Here is a 16,711-nt window from a genome sequence, read left to right as displayed (position 1 = left end):
AAAAAAATGTATGAATACTAGGTATGAAATATTTATGGTCATATCTGATAATATTTGGTGGGATTAATGTTTTCTGTTGATTATTAATCAAAAGAATAAAAGATGCTATAGAAGAAATGTTTTATTTTCCCTTTGTAGTGAAAGAGAAAAATAATCATTTGTTTCCTTTTAGCTTTGGCTCCAACTTTTGAAATGAATCCTATGAAGAAAAAGATCTTAGCTGCTAAGGGAGGAAGGGTCATAATTGAATGCAAACCTAAAGCAGCACCCAAGCCAAAATTCTCATGGAGTAAAGGGACAGAGTGGCTCGTCAATAGCAGCAGGTCAGTTCGGAAACTGGAAATCCAATTGCAATGAACTATTTGGCCAAGTTCATTTAAAGAGAACTTTAAAGAAGACTTATGTAAATGTTGATTGTTCTAACTTTCCTCTGCAGAAGGCACTGTAATTCTAAGATAAACAAAAGTAAGAAATACTTACCCTTCACTGTTATTATCTGTGATAATCAAGGTTCAATTTTTAGGCTTCTGTAATTTATAAGAAATTTAGAAAATTGAGACTCAGGGACTTTTGGTAAATTGCCCAAGTCCTCAGGGGGGGAAAAATGAACAATGGGAAATAAAATAGGATCTCTGACTTACTTTTCCCCTAACAAGGACTTCTGTATCCATTTATATTTGGTTTAGTTTTATGAAGTTAGCCCATTAAATATTTCAGTAGAAAAAATATAAAGGTACATTTCAAAGAATAAATCACCCCTTCCCACCTTTTAAAATAAATTGGAATTTCTCACCTTCTTAACAAGTAAATGATTACCAATGTTTTGGTAGCTTTAGGATAAAATATAAAGCATGTGACTTCATAATATTTATTTAAAAGCCACACTGAATGGTTTCTATAAATGTACTAGAAGAAGATAAGGTAATATTGAGTATGGAGAAAAGAAAGTCAGGATAGAAAATGGGATGTGAAAGTGGGGGAAAAAGAAATATTATAGGCAATGAAAGGAGTATGTACAAGGGCTCTGAGGCAGAGAGTATAGGATGGTGAAGAATTTAAGAATTCTTAGGTTTCTGAGGTTTTCCCTTAGGAGAAAGTGGAGAAGAGTTTTAAGAGATAAGGTGTAGTAATCCTTACATGGATCCGTTACATGGGGGGCTTGGACCCCATCTTTGAGTAACCAAATCTGTTAAAGACTTAAATAAAGGAGAAAAAAATGTACTTTTTGCATTCAAAAAGAATATTCTAGCAAAAGTGCATAAGACAGATCTTCTCCACAATAATAATTTAAAAAGTAGGTAAGATGGGTATTATTATCTCTATTTTGATGTATCTGAAGCCTGGAACGGTTAAAGTAAACTTTTGAAAGTATGTTGATAATCTCCAAACTGAAACTTCAACTTGGGTCATATTGACATGGAATGAACATATGCCAACACAGCACGTTCATTTTAAAATGAATAGATTTGACTAAGATTTATTAAGACCTTAGCAAAATGATGCTAGCAGAATCAGTGTTAAAGGAAGAATTAATTTGTTCAATTTTCTGCCAAAACATTAATGATCAGACAGTGAGCAATGCAGAGACTGTGACCAAAGGGTAAGTCCCTTATCTAGGTACTTAGTTACCCCTGCAATAAACTTGTGGCACAGCATCCCCCTCAGCCTCCCCACCCCCACCACTAACTTTCTCCCCTAAATGAAAAAAATCTTGCTCTGATTCTGATGAGGACCAATGTCATGAGCCTTTCTGACCAAGGATTTCTCAGAACCTGGTTTCACGGCCTTGTTTTTCCTAAATATCAACATGTGTTCAAAAAAGGAAAAGAAAAAGGATATTTTCCTAAATATCAACATGTGTTCTAGCTCCTAAAATCTTACCATTTTAATCTTGTCAGAATATTTTTAGTCTTTGAATCAAGTTGTATTACTTCTTGACAAAAGACTCTATAAATCCAATTTTTGCTCACTGCTTTAATCCATTAATTTTTCAGATTATAAGCACCATTTTATAATAGATACAGTATTTTACATAAAAATAAAGTTCAATGTGGTAAGATAGTATGCATTAAGAAAAATTCAACTAATAAATTGGTTTTAGAGAAATAAAACATTTCTGTTTAAAAATAATATTCAAGGAGCACCTGAATAACTGTCTTTCAACATAACTGTAATCTCATTCTGATTAATAAACCACAGAAAATGGCTCCACATTACAGTTAGCCACACTTGATTAGTAGCTTGTAAAATGGTTTATGTGATATTTCCTATCAGTAGAGAGGAAACATAAATCTTGATAAATTGTAATTAGGTTCTCAATTGTATGATTTTACTTGGAGCTAAATGATATACAGTTTACAACAGAATTTATTTGTAGTTGTTCATTTCATATTTAATGGACTGCTATCAGCTCTAAAGTGATCTTTATCTGAGCCATTTATGTGAGAACAACTCCAAAATTCTTTTCTTCTCTAGAGTTAGTATTCTTTAGCAATTAACAAGTAAAATGAAGGTTATCCTGAGGTAATTTTGGCAAAAGTGAGTGACTAATTTATTAAAGACCAAGTAGTTCCTAGTTTATTGGACTGCTTATCCATATCAGATTATCTGAAAATAAGGATAAGATCACTAGAGTTTAATCTGCATTGATTTAAGAATGGGGACCATTAGGGGCTCCTGGGTGGCTCAGTGAGTTAAGGGTCCGACTCTTGGTTTCAACTCGGGTTTCATGAGTTTGAAGCCTGCATCAGGCTCTGAGTTGGAAGTGCAGAGTTGCTTGGGATTCTCTCTCTCTCTCTCTCTCTCTCTCTCTCTCTCTCTCTGCTTCTCTCTCTCTCTCTCTCTCTCTCTCTCCCCTTCTGTCTCTGCCCCTCCCATACTCATGCTGTCTCTGTTAAAATAAATAAATAAACCAAAAAATGTATTAAAAAAATAGGGACCATTATTAGAGAAAAATCAAGTTAACTTACCATGGTAATCCTTACCAAAAATTAATTTTAGTGTCATGAAATAAGTGCCTGAAATAATAGGTGAAATGAGTGACATAAAGAAGAATATACTTTGGATATACTAAAGGTTCACTGAGAGCTAATGTGAGAAAACAGAATAATAGTGTGGATTCTAGAAAGAATGATTGCTGTTGTTCTTTCCATTGCATATTGGCTATAATTTTCATAGCTTCATTTGCAAAATAATTAAATGATAGTTCAGTGGAACATTGGCTAAGGGCTCACATTAGATTTTAGTGAAAAAAAAGTGTGGCACATTAATGTTGGTCCTTGTTAATATGATTCTGGAGAAGCAGGTGCCAATAGAGGAGTAAGTATTCAGGAGATTTATTAATGGCAGTGCCTACATGGGAAAATAGAGAGGGCACTGGGTAGAGGTTTGGACAACCATCTGACCAAGATGCAGGACTGATTCCAGATGAAGGAGAAAGGGAGGGCAGGAAGGAAGGCCCAAGGAAACGACTCAGATTTCAGGGCAGATCTGAGTATGGTGAGGCCACTGGAGAGTCCTTCAGCTCAAACTGCCCCTAACAATCTGATGTCTCCTAGAAACAGGTCTGCCTTTACATTCCTCTCAGGTTGTCATTGGCTGAGACCAGCCTTTGGAAAGTATAGCCTTGGCTCATACACAGTGATGGATTTCTGAGTGCAACAGCTGTGTGGATCCATTATACTTCTTACAGTGGAGAACTTAGAGGCACATGCCAAAGCTTCTGCATACCAAATAGTTACTTTTAAGTTTATATTATTTTGAAACTACAGTTTCTCTTCAAGGAAAAGAAAGTATTCTGAAATAAATTTAAGTTGGAACTGGATAAAGAGGCAAAAGGAAGTCTTGGAATGTATTATTGGTGGAATTTTTTGGCATTTTCTTATGTGGAAATGCATTAAGAAAATTTGGCATTTTCTTAATAAGGTAGATATATGGTGTTTTTGCTTTATCAAGCTCCACCCTTAAGGTGGAATAGATGGATAATTGTTGGCATGTGCTCTACCAAGCTTCAGAGATAAATTAATGTTTTTGGAATGGTACATTCAGGAAAGTGAAAATCTAGTGATAGGCAATTCAATATTGAATCAAAATGCAAAGTATTATATAGCACAGTAAAATTTTTAAATAAATATACAAGTTAAATACAATATAGTTATATATAATGAATTTTTATAGTCTCTAGTCTCTGAGGAAGAGGCAGACAGAGGGAATAGGTTTAGGTTGTTAGTATGAAAGATTTAGGTTCCATTGAAAGAAGACTTTCCTAAAAATTAATCTGTTACAGAAGCTGTTAATAAGGAAGGTTTTAGAATATCCTTCTTTAAACATTACTAAAAAATATTTTTGCATTCCTCTGTAGCTGTGGAAATGATAGTCTGTGCTAACTTTAAAGTCTGAGTTGAATAGGGGCACATGTTACCCCAATGTTTATAGCAGCACTTTCAACAATAGCCAAATTATGGAAAAAGCCTAAATGTTCATCAACTGACGAATGGATAAAGAAGATGTGGTTTACACATATGATGGAATACTACTTGGCAATGAGAAAAAAATGAAATCTGGCCATTTGCAGCAACATGGATGGAACTGGAGGGTATTATGCTAAGTGAAATAAGTCAGGCAGAGGAAGACAGATACCATATGTCTTCACTCATATGCGGATCCTGAGAAACTTAACAGAAGATGGGGGGGAGGGGAAGGCGGAAAAAAAGTTACAGAGAGGGAGGCAGCCAAACCATAAGAGACTGTTAAGGACTGAGAACAACTGAGGGTTGATGGGGGTTGGGGGAGAGGGGAAAGTGGGTGATGAGCATGGAGGAGGACACTTAATGGGATGAGCACTGGGTGTTGTATGGAAACCAATTTGACAATAAATTATATATATTTTTTAAAAAGTCCAAATTGAAGTCCTGAGGTCACATTTCTGGAAGACCTGGACTCATTCATTTCAGGCCTATGACTGGTTTGACTGGTTTGAGGCTGTTCCACAGCAGTTTTTAAGTCATTTTATGGCAGTGTATGAAAAACCATTTGCTTCAATTAAACTCCATGAAGTACATTCATTCAAGAAAAGGTTGATTGACTTCCTAATCAGTAATTAGTGTCTTATTCTTCTAAATTCCTGGCACAGAGATTTTCTTTTTCCAATGAATGAATGAATGAATGAATGGACAGATGTATTACCTGCTGGAGACAGGGCCACAAGCAAAGCAGATAAAAAATTCCTGGCATGGGAATGTTACCAGCTATTGGAAGGATAGATTAATAAGTAACTGAAGTATGTGTGATGGCATGAATATTAGGAGAGAAAATCTTAGAGGAGGGATGGGTTGGAGAGGGTACCTGGACAGCAGCATGCAATGCTAACTAGAATTATTAAGCAAAGCTTTGTTGAAGGTTCCAATGTGCAAAAGCTTTGAGATTGCCCAGGGACTAAAAGGGCAATCAAAGGACTGTGTCTCTTACTATGAGTGAGATGGAAAAATCACTGGAGGGAGCTGAGCTGCAGAGTGATCTCACTGAGCGGAAGAGTGACATGGTGTGACTTATGTCACTTATGTCTTCATGTCTGACTGACATGTGGAAAAGAGACTAGAGACAGGCAAGGATAGAAGCAGGAGGCCGGTTAGAGACTACTGCAATAGTCCAAGAAAAAGATGAAGATGGCTTTCTAAAGCAATTGGTCAATGCTGGAAAAAATAGTATAAACAAAGTCTAGAATGTTTCATCTTTAGAAAATGTTACTGTCGAGTAATTTGTATAAATTGTAATGATCAAAAGCTAGTGTTTGTAATCTAAGACAGAATAGTAAAATGTTTATTAAATTAGTTTTGTGAAGAATGTGTTTCTCTCATTTGAATAGAATACTCATTTGGGAAGACGGCAGCTTGGAAATAAATAACATTACAAGAAATGATGGAGGTATCTATACATGCTTTGCAGAAAATAATAGAGGGAGGGCTAATAACACTGGCACTCTTGTTATTACAGGTAAGAAACCATTTGATCAATATTAATTTTTTCTAGTTTCATAGTACTTAGTTTCTAATATAGTATAAGACATGATTCACAAAGACAGTCCATGTATTGATAAGTTTCCAATTTCAAAAGCCTATTGGGCAAATCTCTTGCTTAATGAAATTGTTCCTAGAATTTGAATCTGAAAACATCTTTCTCCCTTTGTTCAGAGAAATAAAAATGTAGCACCTTTTATTCTTTGAAACTGCCAGATAATATGATATCTAATGTTTTCTTGAATTGTGCTTTATTCTTTTTTTTCCAATGTGTAGATCCCACGCGAATTATATTGGCCCCAATTAATGCTGATATTACTGTTGGAGAAAATGCTACCATGCAGTGTGCTGCGTCCTTTGATCCCGCCCTGGATCTCACATTTATTTGGTCCTTCAATGGCTATGTGATCGATTTTAACAAAGAGAACATTCATTACCAGCGGAATTTTATGGTATGTGTTTTAAGTTTCATCTTATTAACATTCCATTGACCCCTATGTGTCTGCACTGCAATTCCTTTTACTCTAATCATTCATACGAGACTGAAAAACAAGCAAAAAAAAAAAAAAAAAGAAAGAAAGAAAGAAAGAAAAAGAAAAAGAAAAAGAAAAAGAAAAAGAAAAAAAAAAGCTTTTCATGGTTTACTTATATTACCTGTAGCACTCTTGAACCTTTTCAAAAATGGCTTGCTGTAAGTATTCTGGTAGAGATATTAATCAATACATATTCATTGGGCTTTAGGTTCATTTTTCCTTTCATTACAATATCATTTTGATATTGCTGTGTACTATACCTCATTGTATCTGTACTCTTGGTTGTAGTGCCTTCATAATAATTTTAAATAAGGTAAGAGCATAGAGCTTATCCTTTATTATAATGATGACTTTAAGGCATTTCTCTTATTCTTTGAGGGTAAGAAATATGCAAAATATGTATATGGGAGGGTTTGAGGAAATAGTCACGTGATTTTTAGAAGGGTTAAATGGCTGTATTTTAAGAATAGGAAATCATACATGACACTAGTCCTATAAGTACAAATAGTGGTGTCCCTGTGTAGAAATAAAGAAAATAAAGGGAAAGGACTGGTAAGTAATGCAGGAATACTGACTTGCATAGGAACATTGCTGGTGCAAGATAGGACTATCTATGTTACAGCGAACAGTTGACCCTTGAACCACATGGGGTCTGAACTGCTAGGTCCAATTACACGTGGATGTTTTCAAGAAGTACAGTACATAAATGTATTTTCTCTTCCTTATGATTTTCTTCATAGCATTTTCTTTTCTCTATCTTGCTTTATAATAGGAATACAGTATATGATACATACAACATACAAAATATGTGTTAATTGACTGTTTAACAATTACTAAAGTTTCTGGTCAATGGATGGCTCTTACTGGTTAAGTTTTTGGGGAGTCAAAGCTATAATGGATTTTCAACTGTGCAGGGGTATAGTGCCCCCAACCCCCGTATTGTCCAAGGGTCAGTTATATATAAAAGATAAATTGGCCACTGTTCCTGTCTGTTCCTAGAAATGCTATTGTTAAGGAACCTAAAAACCTCTTTAGAACATATGCTTAGTGAAGAAAACTAATTTTAATTTTAGAGGTTAATTATCAATATATAAATAAAAGTTTGAATTAACTCCATGGAATATGTGGGATTTTTAAAGTCCTATGAAATCTTAAGATTGATATGTACATATAATAGCATGCTTTCAAATTGTCTAGCTTTTAAAAAAATTCTAGAACTTTACACTTTAAAAAACCAAACAAGCATTCAACCAGGTTGAGTGAGACTGATTTTAACTAGATGAAAACATTTCTTCTTAAATTCTTATTAGATAGATTCATAAAACTACTAATAATGCAATAATCACTATGTATGCTTTCTACGTATTAACTGCAAATCTAACAGCTCTAGCTATGAGTAGAAATTTACTGTAAACCTGCTGATTGTCTTTCATTTTCAGAACAAAACTTACACTTTAGAAAATAACAACAGGGGACTATTTTAACATTATACTCCTTATATGATATCTCTCCTTATGTTTCTGAAAAATATTTTGGTATGCTTACTCACACCTGTTCCCAACATGAGTAAAATTAGCACTGATATCTTTAGTAAATTTCCTCAAATTGTGTTTAATTTTGCAAGTAAGGTGAATGCTACTCAGTTTTCACTCATTTTAAGGGGAAAAATGAGCTAAACAAATATCTTACTTAAAAGAAAGAGACTTTTGAATTTGCTGGAACTTCATACATGGAGTTTCTTTATGTACTTTAAAATGATAGTTACATTATGTTTGTTGAGGTGAATAAATATTTCAAAAAAAAAAGAGAAAGGAATAAAGGAGAAAAGGAAGGAAAGAGACAGGGATAAGAAGGAAAGGAGAAAGGAAAAAGAGCCTGGTAGCTTAAAAAGAGAGGAAAATAAAGAAATAACTGGAATAATAGTTAAGAAATAAATAATAAAATGGATCATAAAAACATAAACGACTTTGGTCATTACTTACTGGACTCCTTTTGCAGATGACAGCCACAGAAGTTCATGTGCTTGTCCCTCAGCTAATCCAGAGCACAAGTCACTGCAGGCCACGCTTTGTCTCACCAACCCTGCTTCAGCTTTATTCCACCAAGTCATAACCACTGGTAGAGCACATATTCACTAGCTAAATATGTAACTTCATTGAGTAAAAATATCAAATACACATTTGGAGCACATTAGATGGACAGGCTGATTCAGTTCTCTAAATAATTAAAAAAACCTAGATAAGAAATTTATTTTAAAATAAATTATTAAATTTAATTCTGTCTTTTGAACCTAAGACCTATAAAACCTTCCCTTGCATCTTCCTTCTCTTTTAAAGCCAACTTCAAAGTCAGACTTCACTGCTAAATGTACGACATGAAGTTTGAGTAAAAACACCATATGTGTTTGACCCACCTCTTGGTAGATCATGCTAATGACTGGTAATTGCGGCTGGATGCATTGACAGACCACGTCAGAAGGAGTGGCCCTTCCTACCTCAAGCGTAGTGAGGGAATACAAAGGAAGGGACATTGCTGACTGCATTTGTTGATTATTCAAATTGCATGGGCAAATATGTCAGTACATCATTTGGGGGGGGGTCTTAAATAATGTGTTGATATTTTATTTGATTCTGGCAGCATTTTAATTAGTGAATATCATTTTTGTTCATTTAAAATATTGTACTGGGCACATACCAAAAGCAGGAACAGAGATAGACACTAGGGTGAATAAAACACTGAATAAGATAAACACAGGCACTGATCCAAAATCAATTAGAGGCACCCTGTGAGTTTAAAATTCAAATGTAAATGTTTCCATAGCTATCAAAACCGATGTCATCATCATTCGTTTTAATAAATTTAATTGCTAAAAATTAATATCAGAAGTCCTAATTAATGAAGAATGAATATGTAAACCAAAATTTAAGGTTTTCATTTCCAGAAACTAAGTTTGTATTTTCCAATTTAGTTTCAATGAGAAATTTTATTCAATGTCAAATCAGTGACGATGCTTTGATTTTAGCTTGCTATTCTCAACTTTGACCACAATGTGGCAACCTTGCATAAGTTTTCAAATTTCACAGCCTGGAATAATTGGGACTTGAAGGTTTATGAAATTAAATACATATTTAGGTCTAATATATGTGATTATAGGTAATTAAAAAATTTCTACTTTATATTTTTTCAATTATATTCATATAGTTATCAGGAAAAAAGTATATTTTCAAGAGGTGCATTTCTTTTTTTGTTTATTTATTTTTATTTTGAGAGGGGGGGGAGGTGCAGAGAGAGAGAGGGAGAGAATCCCAAACATGCTTCGTGCTGTCAGTGCAGAGCCCCATGCAGGGCTGCATCTCAGGGACCATAAGATCATGACCTGAGTGGAAATCAAGAGTAGGTCACTTAACAGACTGACCACCCAGGCTCCCCAAGGTGCATTTCTTTTAAGAATTTATAGTGAACTCACAAAAAAAGTAAAAATTACATCGCCATTACATTTAATGATCCTACTTCATGCAAAACTCTTTTGAATTGATTATTAAAAATATGTATATATATATATATTGGGGCGCCTGGGTGGCGCAGTCGGGTAAGCGTCCGACTTCAGCCAGGTCACGATCTCGCAGTCCGTGAGTTCGAGCCCCGCGTCGGGCTCTGGGCTGATGGCTCAGAGCCTGGAGCCTGTTTCTGATTCTGTGTCTCCCTCTCTCTCTGCCCCTCCCCCATTCATGCTCTGTCTCTCTCTGTCCCAAAAATAAATAAACGTTGAAAAAAAAAATTAAAAAAAAAAAATAAAAATAAAAATATGTATATATATATAGATACTAATTTTAAAGCTGTGTGGAAACACTTCATACTGATTATAGAAAAAAATAACTTAAATATCTAATTTACCTGCTATGCCATTTATTCTTTCATTCATTCCATAAAGAGTCACTCAGCATTATATTATTATATAATCAGGTTCAGTAAATGTTTCATTTGAACTTATGCATAGAAGGATATTAAGAATTATATATATGAATCATAAATTTTAAAAATTGAAGCTTGGATGCAATAAGCTTATAAGCAATTTATCTGGCATTCTTTTATTCTATCAAAGTTGTGTGACAAATAAATAAAATTTTCAAGCCCAACTATAAAATGGCTTTTATTTTTATTTTCCAGTGAAATAGCTGCTTACTGCCTTAGAGTAAGTATAAAAGGCAGAGTCATTTCACTTATCAATTTAATTTATATTCCCTTTTGTTACTGAAAGGACTTAAAACTATCCACCAAAAAAATAAAAAAAAAACTATTTAACATACCATTTTATGCCTCTCCCACGGTGGTGTCTGATCTGCGGAAGTTACTTTTTTTCAATAACCATCCAAGTTTTGACATCTACTTTGAGTCATTTTCTTTCAAATATTTGACAACGCCTTCCTGTCCGAGCCATTATCTTAGTTAACCGCATGAGTTGGAACTTTCCAATTCTAGGTATTGCCACTCTAATATCTTCTTCCTGTTTCTCTTAATACAAATAAATGTTAAAATTGAAATTTGGCAATAAGTTATTATGTATATGTTTTGAATTCATTAATAGCATCTGAATTGTTCAGAGGCTCTGCCACAACCAGTCCTGGGGTCTAGGCTTCATTTTGTCACTTCTTATTGTGTGACCCTGAGCCAATGACTAAACCTCTCTAAACTTTCAGATTTCCATCTCTGTAAAATTTTTTTAATAATTCACTTACTTGATTCAGGTTGCTTCACTGGGTTTGCGAAACTGGTGCTTCCTAGTATTTTGTGACGATTTCGTGAAAGAATGCCTACAAAGCACTTGACACAAGTTCTGGCAGATTGTAAGCAGTTATTAATACTCTGCATAGAGGGCAATCATTCCGCACTGAAATTTCCAGAGGGTTTTGCTGCATAGTTTTTTTCAGCTTACAGTTCTCAATTTTTCATACTTTAATTCTTGCACTCCTGCTGCACTGGATACCTAATCTGAAACAAAAAGTTCTAGCTATTTCCTTGCTGAGGGAATGGTTAACATTCATTGAGTGCTTCCTGTTTGGCCAGCATTGGGTTAAATGTTTTTCATGTGCTTCTCCATTGATCTTCCTAGCAATCCTCTAGGAAACGTATATTATTGTGATTTTTCTTAACTTTCAACGTGAAGAAACCGAGGATCAGAAAGATTGAGTAACTTGTCCAAAGTCCTCATACCACTTGTTGGTGACAGGGAGGATTTGAAACCAAGGTGCTCTGACCGCAGACCCCGTGGCCTTCACCACTTCGGATTCTCATCCACTGGTTAATACCCACCTCCCATTGTTCAAAGCACTATAAGGCAGTGCTGTTCAACTCCCAATTTATTCTATCATTGTGTTAAATGAACCTTTTTACATTCACTCAGGTTTATCCAAATTACTTCACTTTCCCTATATTATTAGCAAACTTTGCAATACACTGTAAATCAAGTCTACATGGTTTCTGGTGGTCTTTAGTAGTTGTAGGCAATTCTTTCTGATCTCCTTTAGGTAGATAGGTGTAGTGCGTGTTTGCAGGTGTGTGGGTGTGCATTTGTTCTGCTTGTATATACAACACCATTCAAAACACAGGAGGACAGACTTCTTGCCCTCAGGTTTTCCTTTTAAAAGAAAATATTAATTATACTGAACATGTAACATCATTGTGCTTAAATTTAAGACCTATGTGTTCCATACTAGAATATGTTATGAATTTGAACAGAAATTTTGCTTCTGCATATCCAAAGGTAGAGGGGCGGAGGAGGAGAGGGAGAGAGAGGAGGAAGGAATGACAATAAAAATGTTATTGGTTCTCTGTTACTGCTCAGAAAGAAGGTAACGATTGTCCAGAATTGGGGGGTAAAGGTTGGAGGAGAAAAGGAAGGTTGGGCCATCATCCAGGCAAGGATTGCATTAGACCAGAAGACCAGCAGGCACCACAAGATGATGCAAGCCCTGAAGTGGTGGTTCTAAACTGGGAGCGATTTTCCTCCCCAGGGGACTTTGGCCGTTTGTGGAGACAATTTGGGTTGTCACCACTATGGGGAGGAGGGAGAAGGGCTATGTATTATGGGCATCTGTTTAGCACAGGTGTTGCTAAACATCCTATAATGCTGAGGACATTCCCTCACAACAGAGAATTATCTGGTCCACATTGTCAATAGTGCCAAGATTGAGAAACTTCTGTCAAGGGAGATGAAAAGGGAGATGTCTATACATGTTCTGGCTTCTTTTAGAACATTATACTTCCTGTGTAGAGACCATGTCAGCTAAGGTTATTCTGTAGCATAACACCCCACAGTCTGGTCGTTAGTGAGCATTTGTTGATGGCAATGCTAAGTAAGTGGAAATAAGAACATAGAGCAACAAGTCTTTGTTCTTCAGAAATGTCTTGGCTTGGAAAATGTCCAGAAATACATTCAAAGTTAAAGTCCCTTTGTTTTACATAGAACTCCTTGCATACTTAAGCATCACGGCAGTTATTATTTTGGCAAAATATGATAAGTATTTAGATAAAAGGAAGAAATAAACATGTAGCCCTTCGGTGTCTTAAGAATTTTATAATTTTTACATTGTGGACTTTGATGTTTTATTTATATCACACCAGCAGTACACTATTTTGTCATTAGCTGGCATATTCCAAAAATTCTATCTAATTTTTTTCATTTTGTTTTTAAGAACATAATAGTATCTAAAGATCTGGAGTGTTTTTTCTGGTTTTGCCTCTGACAGAGTTCTATGTCCTTGGTCAAAACAGTCACTCTGAGCCTCAGGCTTTTCATCTATTACATAAGGAGGTTAGTCCACATCAGAAGTTTTAAAATAACAACAACAAGGGCGCCTGGGTGGCTCAGTCGGTTGAGCGACCGACTTCGGCTCAGGTCATGATCTCGCGGTCCTTGAGTTCGAGCCCCGCGTCGGGCTCTGTGCTGAGAGCTCAGAGCCTGGAGCCTGTTTCAGATTCTGTGTCTCCCTCTCTCTGACCCTCCCCCGTTCATGCTCTGTCTCTCTCTGTCTCAAAAATAAATAAATGTAAAAAAAAAAATTAAAAAAAATAATAAAAAATAAAAAAAATAAATAAAATAACAACAACAACAAGTTTTTAGCAGCAGAATCCTTTTTGCAAAGAGAATTTAAATCAGAAGGCCAATAAATAAAAGACAAGAAGATGAGGTTGTTGTCCCACAAAACTTCCCATATGATTCCTTTCTTCTACCAAGTGATCCTTGAAGATCTTAAGAACCCTAAGGCTAATGGGAACTGATGTGAAACCACACAAATTAATATCCAAGCTACTTTCAACTGTAGGGGCACTTGGATGGCTTAGCCAGTTGAGCTCTGATTCTTGATTTAGGCTCAGGTCATGATCCCAGGGTCATGGGATCGAGTCCCACATCGGCCTCTGCACTAAGCATGGGGCCTGCTTAAGATTCTCTCTCTTCCCCACTGCCTTTCTCCCTCGTTCACCTGCTCTCTCTTAAAAAAAAAAGTGAAAATATTAAGTGTTTAAAAAAAGAAACAAAACCAAAAAGTAAATAAAATTGTCCAAATGATCAAAATTGGACACTTCAGCCATCAAAATAACCAAATTTAAAGATATACAATATTTACATTGACTCTGTAAATACTTGGTTACCTTAGTAATAATCCTAGACCACTTCCCTAATTTAAGTCTTTATGATATTATTTCATTTTCATAATATTTTTAAGTCATATCTTTAAAAAAATTTCCACATTAAAACTTAATGCTGAAGCATTGCGTACAATAACACTTGAATATTAGGTAGTAATATTAGTAATATTAGGTAGTCACACTTGAAAATTAGGTAGGTAATATTACACCAGGTAATATTAGGAAATTGGTGTTAATTATGTTACATGTGAAAATGGTTTGGCGATTATGTAAGATAATAACCATTTTTGTAGATCCAATCTAATATTTTGAGGAGTGAAAGTGTGATAATATCAGTTATTTATTTTTCAAATACTCAAAAAGATGGACACGTTGTATATATAGAGACAAGGAAAGACAGAGCTAGCTAGCTACTAATTAGGTAAAGCAAGTATGGTAAATTTACAATTATTGAATCAAATGGTTGGTATACAGGTGACCATGGTAGTATTCTTTCTATTTTCTCATGTTTGGACCTTTAAATAAGTTAAGAACTTAATAAATAATTATGTAAAATAATAGCATTGTATTGTTTCTGCTATGAGAAGATACCCATTTTTACCTGCAAAACTGTGAACTTAAATCCCATTGTCTGATTCATAAAGTAGAATTTTGGAAACAGTTTAACACCAGTAATGAGTGTTAACTGTGGAGCCTTCCACAAGCCCCTCAACTTAAAATCTCAAATTCCTTGTCCTTAAAATGGAAATATAAATAGTATCTCCCTGAGTATAATAAAAGCTACATAAGAAAGGTATGTAAATGTATATACGTAAAACATATTGCCAGACATCTAAACGTCACTTAATAAATTAGATCAGATATTCCAAGGAGTTCAGGAATAGTGGCCACAGTGGCAGCAGCAATAATGCAATTAACAGGTGCAGTTTTAATAGTAGGATTAGTAGCAGCAGAAGTGTTCTATCAGCAGCAATTCTATTCCATCACTACTGGCAATAGTAGTGGCTTTAGTTATAGTAGTATTGTGTCCTCTTCCCTGAAATGTGACTAAGAATAGTATCTGTCTCACAGAGTTTCTGTTAAGAGCAAGTGAGTCTGCACACATAGAATATTTATTTATAATAGTGTCTGACACCTATGGAACCCTAACTAAGGCTGTAAATTGTGTTGGTGATTGTGATATTGAAGTTTATAGTTGCAGTGATACATCTGCTATAGTTATGCCTTTTTTAATCTAACAAGCCAAAACTAAAAATAGAATTTCTTTAATCTCTCATAGATATAGCATGTATCAAACATGTTTAATAGCTTTTGCTTCTAAGTTTCTAGAACATTCTCTTTAAGGGATATTCTTTCCTTCAACCTTCTGTATCTGCCCCTTCCTTCTGCATTTCAATGGAACAAAATAGATGTTTTCATTGATATTTAGCCATTTTCATTGATATATGTATATAGCCTTTATCTAGACCTTGTATGCACCATACAACCTATTTCTTTGTTCGTGATGATGAATTCAATTTACATCTTAGTAATTCAGATTCGTTTATACTGCAGAGATGAATTTGTAGATTTAGCTCACGGGGGAGGGGGAAGGGGGGAAGGGGGGAAGGGGCATTTATATTTTGGAAGTCTTTTGATTTAAATTTGGGAAATTTCTAAGTGGTAAACCACATATACTTTGGAACATCCCTGAGCTGTGCTATCACAATTTCCAGTATGTGATTCAACTCTCCTCACATGAAGGGAAGCATTTTGTAATTCAGCCAAGCTGTGGTTTTTTTAGTGAAAATATAGAGAGCATTCGTATCTAATTTGTGGCTAGAATGTGCTGAGGTCCATGATCTTTACTTGCTTTGTAAGCGTTCTGCTGACCAGAGAACCTCAGCTTCTCTTGAGGTATGGAAAGAGCTATTACCATTTATAAAACTTCAGGAAAGCTCTTATAAATACACAACTATATTGGAAATGATATAGTATATTTTCCCTTGCTTTCCTTCTTGAGACATTCCAGTGCCACACCTTTACCAAATATAGAGCAAATGAAAATAAATGTTAAAATCCCTTATTATTATAAGCATAAGGTAATGATATACAAGAAGTCTGTCATTACCTACCTGAGTCCTAATGTTTAAAACTCGCTGACATTTAAGTTACTTTAGCATTAAACTTTTATAATAGTTTTAATTAAAACTTTTAAAGAGTTTATTCTAAAATAGTATATATTTAATATAATGTTAAGACATAAAATAGTTTGCGGTTTTCATTACATGTGAAAAGTATAAAAATCATGCCACATTATTTCTCTGAGAATAAAATAACTGAATATGTAAACAGCAATATGTTTCAAACTGAGAGTCTGGAGGAAAAAGCCATTTTATTAAGAAAAAAAGAATTTAGGTATACAGAATACAAATTTTTTACTAAAGGCAATTATGGTGTCACAACTTGTTTATTTTTGTATTATTTTTCTGCCCTCAATTTTTTATTGTGAGGGTGAATGAAAACATTTAATATTTC

General features: G+C 34.8%; 1 protein-coding gene across 2 annotated transcripts in view; it reads left to right on the top strand.

The window, feature by feature from the left end:
* Nucleotides 1–16,711, top strand: part of CNTN1 (contactin 1) — a 171,648-nt gene that overhangs the window by 27,540 nt on the left and 127,397 nt on the right. For both annotated transcript variants that reach the window (XM_040488424.1, XM_040488425.1), the window contains exons 10-12: nucleotides 173–323; nucleotides 5,864–5,991; nucleotides 6,291–6,466. In XM_040488424.1, coding sequence (XP_040344358.1) covers nucleotides 173–323; nucleotides 5,864–5,991; nucleotides 6,291–6,466 — 455 coding nt within the window. The remainder of the gene's footprint in view (nucleotides 1–172; nucleotides 324–5,863; nucleotides 5,992–6,290; nucleotides 6,467–16,711) is intronic.

Source organism: Herpailurus yagouaroundi, unplaced genomic scaffold, assembly GCF_014898765.1.
Source record: "Herpailurus yagouaroundi ecotype Mexico unplaced genomic scaffold, PumYag 166, whole genome shotgun sequence".
In the NCBI taxonomy this organism is placed as follows: domain Eukaryota; kingdom Metazoa; phylum Chordata; class Mammalia; order Carnivora; family Felidae; genus Herpailurus; species Herpailurus yagouaroundi.
This window is presented reverse-complemented; position numbering and strand designations above follow the sequence as displayed.